This window comes from Zingiber officinale, chromosome 1B (genome assembly GCF_018446385.1).
Source record: "Zingiber officinale cultivar Zhangliang chromosome 1B, Zo_v1.1, whole genome shotgun sequence".
NCBI lineage: Eukaryota > Viridiplantae > Streptophyta > Magnoliopsida > Zingiberales > Zingiberaceae > Zingiber > Zingiber officinale.
In genome coordinates this window covers 162,175,398-162,184,455 of record NC_055986.1, presented here as the reverse complement: position 1 = coordinate 162,184,455, position 9,058 = coordinate 162,175,398, and the positions used below count along the sequence as shown (strand labels likewise).

Below are 9,058 nucleotides of genomic sequence, written 5' to 3'. Positions count from 1 at the left end.
GGGGTGATTCAGTCTTCTGCTATAGACTATCCAGTAGGTCGGACTCGCGCCTCCTTCGACTAAACTTGAAGAGAAGGCTTGTAATGCGGATATATCTTTGGACTCAAAAAGAATTAGGAGAAAAGAGAGGGGCATTTTAGTCATTTCATATTTTAAGGGTTTTGGTATTAAAGGGGGCACTATTTATCAGAGAAAAGGGGGGGGAGGGGCTGGATTGGAGGTCGCCGTCACTCCCGGCTGCACGCCGACCCCGCCCTCGACGTCGTTCCTCCTCATCGTCTCCGGCACTGATCACCTCCGGCTGGCGAGATTGTCCTTGCTCTTCACTCCCTTCTCCTCATCTTCGATCAAGGCCACAATTGGCTGAGGCACGTCGTCGCCGCGAGGGATACACGTCCTGCCCTCCTCCTTCACTAGCCGCCATTGTCGTTGGTCAAGGATGCACGGGACAACCGCAGCCTTCCCCGCCCCCTCACCGATTCTGACGTCGCCGAGGAGGATCACCTCCGCCTCCAGCGGGCGCTGTCTCTAGCGGGCACCGCCGCCTCCTCCCGCAGCTATCGTCACTGTCTCCAACGGGCGCCGCCTCCTCTGGCAGCCGTCGCCACTGTCGCCCCCAGCAATCGCCGTCACCCTCCGGGCAACGGCCGCTTGAGTGCTTAGGCTTCGTACTATTTGTTTGCTCCAGCCTTCGAGTTGGGATGGTGTTCGGCCTGTGAGCCAATGTGGTTCCGACCTTCGAGCCGCTGATATGTTCCTATTCCTTGGCTCCGTGGGACCTCCAACCTTGTATTACCCCCAGTTCTGCGTTGACTCAGTTCTCCATCCAGTCCGATCCCTCAGGCTATAGAAAGTCCCGTCCCCGCGGGCCAAGGTACCGGGAGGTTATCGCTCCCCCTTTTACATATGATATTTCTATTCGTCATTATATTTTATATCGAATGAGGCTAACCTGAGACAGCTTATCATCTCTGCCTACTACTACAGGCCAAGCGTTACGACAAGTTCACCGTTCTACCACTATATGAAAATCGAGTATAGACTTCGCCATAGGTTACTTCGGCAATTTATAAATACGAAGTAATATATGATAATGAACTTCGATAATAAATTTAATGAAGTCAATTTCATTTTAGACTTCATAGATTAAAAATAATGTGCTCACTACTAATTTTTATTAATATTTTACTTCATATTATATATTTGATGAAGTAATAAGTTTTAAAATAAAATTCATATGTTTACATACCGAAGTAATATGTCTAAATCTATTAAAACATTTTTCTATTTATTAATAAATTAATAAATTTATTGTTTTTAAACTATTCATTTGATAAAACTCTATTAACTTAGGATTTTTTCCCTCGCATAAGTCTATCTTCGCCGCCCCAACTCAGCCGAGCGCTCATCACCTTTGTCACAGGAAGAAGAGGCGGCAAGTGATTTTTTCACCGCCTCGACCTTTCCTTTCGGTCGCACGCGTCTTCCCTCTCCCACCCCTTCTTTCCTTTCCCTGCAGCATCGTGTCTTCGTTTTTGAGGTTTCCTGGCCACAGGAAGAAGAGGCAACCACTACTAGAAAAAAAAAGTCTATAATGACACTTCCTTAATGATATTTATTTTAAAGTGTAGTTATAAACATTCTATAAGGACATTAATTAAAAATGATTAATTTTTTTAAAAAATTGTCATATTAGACCCCTTATAATAACATAGTTTATAAATGTCATTATATTACACAATTACACGTGTATAAACATATTTATCAACTTGTTCAACTTTTATAACCTAAACTTTATCTTCTCAATGCAGATCCTTTCCTTGCCTCTCCCTCTACATAGCAACATGATTTCTTCCCTCTCCATAAGACCTCCTTCTTTCTTTCCTATCCAGGGCAGCAAGGGTTCTTCCCTCTCCACAGCACCACCTTCTTTCTTTCCTCTCAATAGCAGTAAGGTTTCTTCCCTCTCTACAGCAAGCAAGGAAGAGGGAAGCCCGAGATATCAAGTTCCTCCTCCTGATTCTGTACTTTTAAGGTTTAGGTGAAGTTTTTCTTATAGTGGATTGATGTCTCATTTGATCCTGATTTCTCCCTATTCTCTAATGCCTTTATTTTGGGGGTTGTAATATTGTTTGTTAGGGTTTTTGGAATCATTCACTACGATGGATTTGGCATCTCCGAACCATCTGGAGTTTGATTATTTGCTGAAGTTGTTGCTTATTGGCGATTCTAGTGTTGTTAAAAGCAGTCATCTTCTTAGATTCACTTCGGACTTCCTAGACCACGCGGAAGTCGCTGATCTGACGACGGGGAATGACGGGGAGCAAGTAGTCGGTGTCATTTAAATCAACAGAATACATTTCACGACGACGACAGCGTCGAAGACTATTTACAAAGGCGACGAAGTCTTCGATTGTGGCTCGCCCTACTAAACTGGTAGAAGAATTCTACACAGTTTACTTTGAAGTTGAACTGCTATCCCTCTTTGATTTCTTCTCTACATTAGGGATTCGTAGACTACTGGTGGAAGCCACTGGTTTAAATCAAGTACCACTTGCCCACCTCTGTAATCGCAGCGTTGCGGATCATGGATCTGTAAAAAGGCTCGCTCTACTAAATTGGTAGTAAATTGGATGTACAAAGTGAAGAACTACAAACTTTAGTTTTCTTAGAAAGATCAAAAGAAGAGAAGATGAATCTATAACTTTGAGAAGTTACAGGAAATAAAATACTATAGGGAAAGATAGATGTGGTTGTTGACTATAGGACTTTATCAAGTCTATCTGCTGGAAACTTCATTTTACAAAACCAGTTGGCTTCACACTTTCACTGGTGCAAAACTTTGGGACATCACAGAAAGATTGCAGCCACGTTGGCCCAACTTTTATTTCGAATTTGGGCACTAATCTAGTGATAAAAAAAAACCTTTATCAAATATGATCATGCACACAACCCATTTTAAACTTGGGCAGCTGTTGCATTCTTCAAATAATGATGAATGGATTTCAACAATTTGCTAAATGGGTTCTTGGAACTCTTCTCTTATCAAGTAGTTTCTTGTTGGTGCATTGGAACTCTTCTCTTATCAAGTAGTTTCTTATCAAATAATTAATATCTGGGACTACATTGGATATATAATACTTCCTCTGCTGGAGCATAGATAACAATCTATGGGCAATTGATCACTAAAAAAAGATACTCCCACAAATAAGGATAAAAACATTTTGTATCATGTTATGTTTATGGAAGATATAAAAATGGAGCAACAATTGAGAATTTTTAAGTGTTGTCAAAGTTGACTCAATCCATTTTCAAAAGAAGTATAATCTCCTTTCTTTACTTGCTCTCACAAACTAAATTAAGTTACAGATACTGCTACAACATTAGGTTTACATAGAAAATTTTAATGGATCACCCAGGAGAGGTAACCTAGGATTCCATTATTATCTATATTACTATTAATAAGGGGAATCAATAAATTTCAGCATTATTTTAAGAACAAGAGAAGACAATAAAAAAGAGCATCTTTAAAGTTCTGACATCTATTGTAGCATAAGACAAAAGATAAAAGATAAGACATTGGAAATCAGAAAGGAACATATCTATATCTTAAAGATTCAATCAACAAAGAGAATAAAAAAAAAGTGTAGCAGATAAAAAGTGAAATTAGGTTTCCAACATCTACTCCCTAAGATATCCCTAAGAGATAAAAGGATAAATACCTAGGAAAAGAGTAAACATCTAACATTTTACACTATTAAGAGGGAGATGCAAAGAAAGAGTTTGCAAAATTTTGACTTCAACAAAGAAGAGAGAAGATGCTGATAAAAAAAGAAAACCAATCTTCAGTAAGTCCTTAATTCAATAAATGAGAAAATGATGAATGAAAATAAAGATAAAAGAACTTAGAAATACAAGGCGATAGGAAAATGCAGCAAAGTTACAACTCTGCAATGTCTTGATCTGCTTAGTGCATATGGAACTAAATCCAACATTAAAATAGCAAATAACAATGTGATTCACTTATTATTTCTAGCATCCATGACTACCCACTGAGGATTTTATTTAGAAATTCATGTTCAAGTTTATAAGCTAACTTGTTTTAAAGGATTTCATCTTATTGATTTTCGGTGAGGAATGATCTAATGTGATGTTGAACTGCAATTGCTAGAAAATAACATAAGTATAGTGCTGAGTTTTCCCCCTTTATAGCAGCGAAACAACAATTCTAATTTGGTCAAGACTTACATTTTGCATATTTTAGATAATTAATTTACTACTCAATGTTGCAAGTAACGAATTTACTATGTTGAATAACTGGTTCTAACATCTCTTCAATTATAGTGTTGGATAACTTCAAGCATATTCTACTGTTGGTACACCAGACTATATTGCTCCAGAGGTTCTACTTAAGAAGGGTTATGGAATGGAGTGTGATTGGTATTTAACAAACCTATTACAAATTACATTACTTGCATAAGTTCTTGTGTTGTAATTGTGTTGTAATTGGCATTAAATTCATTAGAGGTTGATAAAATAACTTTATATTTTTTACAATGTAGTGGGGTCAAATTATACAATGCATCAAGAGGTATTTCAAAAGGATCTGGTTTTAAACAATTGACAGTATGTAGTGTAACTATATATTTAGACATCAATTAATAATTCTTATTATTTGGATTATGACTTATTGATGATATTTTTAATTTGATTAGGGTAATCTAAAATAAAAAGGTGGTGTTGAATGTGGATATTGTGTAATGTGGTACATGAAAGAGATAGTCTTGGATGAATATCCCCAATTGGAGATGAAAGTGAATTTCTTCTTTATAAAATATCTTTTTTATGAAATATTGAATCATTTTATATTGACTCTCAAACTTTTGTTTATGTTTCAGTTTGCAACATCAAAAAACAAACAATATTACAATCAATCTCAGTATGATGAAGTCAGAAGTGCATGGAGCAAATTCGTTTACTTCTATATAGGTGCTTAAGTGTAGGCTGTGATATAAATTTTGGATTGTATTTAAAGATTTATAGATACAAAAACTTTTGGGTTACAGTTAAACATGTCTTTTATAAATACACTTTTGGATTGTATTTGATACATATTTATGATATATTTATTTAATTTTGATTGTGAAAAATATTGTGTTGGAGTAACATATTATCATATACTCTTTTGGTCAATTAAAATTGTATTGTAGTAAAATATTATCAATTACTTCGACGGTATAAATAAATGATAGAGTAATACAACACAGAAGACTACAATAAATTTAAATAGTGGCATAGTTAAAGAAACTATTTACTTCACTACTGATCAAATTTGGGAAGTAATTCGTATAAATTACTTCGCTACATTTGAATTTATTTGTTGTAGTAAAATATGTTCTATTACTTCTATACTACGATGAAGTAATACAAAATATATACTTCGACGAAGTCAAATTATATAGAAGTAAAATAAAATATTTACTGCACCAAAATTCAAAAAATATGAAGTCGTATACATATTTTACTTCGTCAAACAACGTAACCTATGAAGTAATATATCATCAATTACTTCGGTATTTTTACTGGTTTTGATGAAGTAATAAAGCTTTTTTACTTCGAAAATGGTTCAATTTTGAACCGGTGATAGACTTCGGTAACGTGAGGTGAAGTAAAAAAATTTACCCTTTTACTTCACGTGCGTCTACTTCGATAATTAACTACCTATTACTTCGGATAATATCCGAAGTCTATTGCGGATTTTCACATATACCAGAGGGCACCCTTGGGGCCAGGATACGTCATCATACTCATCCTTTATTTACTTTATCACTCCACTATTCATTTTACATGTTTCTTATATATTATTGGGGCATGCCTCGAGCATCGGGGTGCCAGTGATCAGGGTAATCCAGTCGCTGTCTACAGGTAACGTTGACCGGAGGCTTTAGGACGACTTGATCAGCATAGGAGACAACTCGGCATACCCTTCTCTTCCGGGGCATAGAGATGCGATCAACATTCTAACCACATCATCACTGACGATTCCATCTTCTCATATTTCCGACATGATCAAAACTAAAATATATCCAGCATATTATAATTTGAAACCAAGTATATTAATATTAAGTTTATTAAATTTATATATTAGCTAGAAGAAGGATGAATAAAGATAAAAGATATTTTAATTTCAATAGAGAGAGCATGCATTTAGATTTTAAAAGCAAATTATCTTTAAGAATAATGTATTTTTTTGAATTACACATCATCATATTCATATCTATATTTAGCAAATTTTCCGTCGACAGGATGATATAATTACTAAATACAGTTAGAGAAGTCGTTTTTCCGGTAACTCTGAACACGATAAATAGACTCCTCAGCCATTTCCCGCTCAAAATCCACCGCGCGCCGGGTTAATCATAAACCAAAATGGCTGCCGGAACTTCATCGTGGCTCGACAACATCGCACCCGAGATCGCAAGCAAGCTCCATTCCGACGGCGTCGCCGTCGCCCGATTCGCCACCGACTACGGCGGCATCATCAGTGCCGCGCCTCCGGCGGCCGTGTTCCGCCCCTCTTCACCGGAGGACATCGCGGCGCTCATCCGTTGCGCGAACGGCGCTGACTCCCCGTTCTCCGTCGCTGCCCGCGGCAACGGGCACTCCACCCACGGGCAGGCCTTCGCGCCCGGCGGCGTGGCCATCGACATGGCTGAGCTCCGCGGCGGAGGGAAGCGGATCCGTGTGTCGGCGGAGGAGTCCTACGTCGACGCCGGCGGGGAGCAGCTCTGGATCGACGTGCTGGAAGAGACGCTGAGGCACGGAATGTCGATGCGGTCGTGGGTGGACTACTTATACTTGACGGTCGGCGGCACGCTGTCGAACGCCGGTGTCGGAGGCATGGTTTTCCAGCACGGGCCGCTGGTCTCCAGCGTGCTCGAGTTAGACGTCATCACCGGAAAGGGTGAGATGATAACGTGCTCTCCGGAGTTGCACTCAGACTTATTCAACGGAGTCCTCGGCGGACTCGGCCAGTTGGGCGTCATCACCCGAGCTCGGATCAGTCTCCGCCCAACGCCGGCGAAGGTCCGATGGCTGAGGCTGTTCTACACCGACTTCGACAGCTTGACAAGGTAATTAATAGCAATTATCATTATTTTTATATAATTATCGTAATATATTACTATTCCATATATTACTTTGATCAAAAGGTCATCGAATCCTGGAAATAATCTTTTGTAAAAAGTAAAGTAAGATCATATACAATGTATCCTTTCTCGAAATCTCACATGTTAATTAGCGCTTGAATCAAACCAAATTAAATATTTGTCGAGTCAGGTCTCTTGTTCCCTCGAACCTATGGAATGAAGTAAGACATCAATTTTTCAATACGATCGATTATGTTCATTGCATAATTGGCTCCTTTGAAAAGCATTGGCGCACATGTAAACGAGGTGCTCTAGCAACTGAGCTATAGTCCTTGTTATAGACATCTTAACATACAGATAATTTTTTGTCAAGATAGATATTTCATAATCCTATTCTATTAGACATCTTAATAGAAAGAAATTTAATTACTTGGAAATCCTATTCTATCTATAATTTCCACCGGACTGCCATTTTTTTATATTACGACTTTGATAATATTACCATATTTAACAATTATTTTATCTCTGTATTTCAACACAAGTGACCAAGAGTTCCTGATCTCGCTGAGAGACACAGTTGGGTTCGACTACGTGGAGGGGCAGGTCCTCCTGAACCACCAGCAAGTCGACGACCCCAACTTCTTCTCCATCGAAGAAGCCGAGAGAATCAACCAGCTCACTGCCGAGTTCAACGCAATGTACCTCTTGGAAGTAGCCGTGTTCTTCGACTCTACGTCCTTGGTGGATCAGGTACAATATCATATTCTAAAAGTACTAAGGAAGATCTAATTAACAACTCCATTCCATGTGTTGTGTATATAATCTGATGATCGATCACAGAAAGTCGATCGAGGGCTTGCTGCAACAGCTGAGCTTTGTCCCTGGCTTTGCCTTCAGTAAGGACGTGAGCCATCTTGAATTCCTGAACAGAGTCTACACCGAGGAGGAACATAGAAAAAGCTCCATGGCCGTCGACCCCAGCAAAATCCGCCATCCATGGCTCAATCTCTTCGTGCCCAAGTCTAGAATCCGAGACTTTCAGACTGGAGCCGAAGGGATCCTCCAAAACATTAACCCTACAGGCGTTGTATTACTCTACCCCATGAACAGGAATAGGTATACAATATTTACCTCCATAGTTAATTAATTAATTAGTTAATTAGCTAGAGTATGCATGCTAATTAATTACTTGCAGGTGGAATGAGAACATGACTGTCGTAGTCCCTGATGAGGACGTCTTCTATAGTGTAGAGTTTCTTTGGACTTCCACAGAGCAGGACTGGAAGAACCTTGAGGCCGGTAACAATGAAATATTAGGGTTTTGCCATCGACAGGGCGTCCAAGCAAAGCAGTATTTAGCTCATTATAAATCGCGAACCGATTGGATGGAACACTTTGGAGAAGTTAAGTGGAAAAGGTTTATGCAGTTGAAGCAGACATATGACCCAAAGGCACTACTGTCACCAGAACAACATATATTTACTAATTAAGTAAATTGAACATCAAACTAAGCACGTAGTTAATGCATGCAAAGCAGTCAGCAATTATATATATATATACGCTGTGTACGTGTAATTAATTATGATACATATAAATAATTTTTCTTATTGCATGTGTATTAATCCTAACGTAAACAATCCAGTAGTTCACTCAATCAATTCCGGAAAAAACAATCAAATTGGAACATTTTCTTAGCACTATTGATCGAATTATTATAAGTTATATTTTAAAATATATATAAAAAGAGTAAAATAATATACATTATATATGTAATAAATTTTTAAAATATTTTACATTTAAAATTAAAATATAAATTTTCAAATAATTTTAAAGTTTAAGAGTAAATATTTTTTTTTAAAAAAATAACTTTAATATAAATAAAAATATACTAATTTTTGAATAAAAAATTA

General features: G+C 38.0%; 1 protein-coding gene and 1 long non-coding RNA gene across 3 annotated transcripts; both read left to right on the top strand.

Moving 5' to 3' along the window:
• The first annotated feature begins 1,783 nt into the window (after positions 1–1,783).
• On the top strand, positions 1,784–2,704 carry LOC121987298. 2 transcript variants are annotated; one of them, XR_006113480.1, is made up of 2 exons: positions 1,784–2,035; positions 2,140–2,704. It is a non-coding gene; the product is annotated as an uncharacterized LOC121987298 (long non-coding RNA). The 2 variants fall into 2 exon arrangements; XR_006113482.1 differs by having other exon boundaries at positions 1,784–2,041.
• A 3,725-nt stretch (positions 2,705–6,429) lies between these two features.
• On the top strand, positions 6,430–8,638 carry LOC122044012 (cytokinin dehydrogenase 10-like). The gene is made up of 4 exons (XM_042604565.1): positions 6,430–7,133; positions 7,691–7,846; positions 7,989–8,264; positions 8,344–8,638. The coding sequence occupies exons 1-4, from the start codon at positions 6,430–6,432 to the stop codon at positions 8,636–8,638; spliced, it is 1,431 nt and encodes a 476-aa protein (XP_042460499.1).
• The last annotated feature ends 420 nt before the right edge of the window (positions 8,639–9,058 follow it).

Coding starts and splice junctions, on each gene's coding strand:
- LOC122044012 (XM_042604565.1), top strand. CDS start 6,430: ATGGCTGCCGGAACTTCATCGTGGCTCGACAACATCGCACCCGAGATC. Junction 7,134..7,690: donor GACTTCGACAGCTTGACAAG/GTAATTAATAGC, acceptor TTTCAACACAAG/TGACCAAGAGTTCCTGATCT. Junction 8,265..8,343: donor TACCCCATGAACAGGAATAG/GTATACAATATT, acceptor AATTACTTGCAG/GTGGAATGAGAACATGACTG.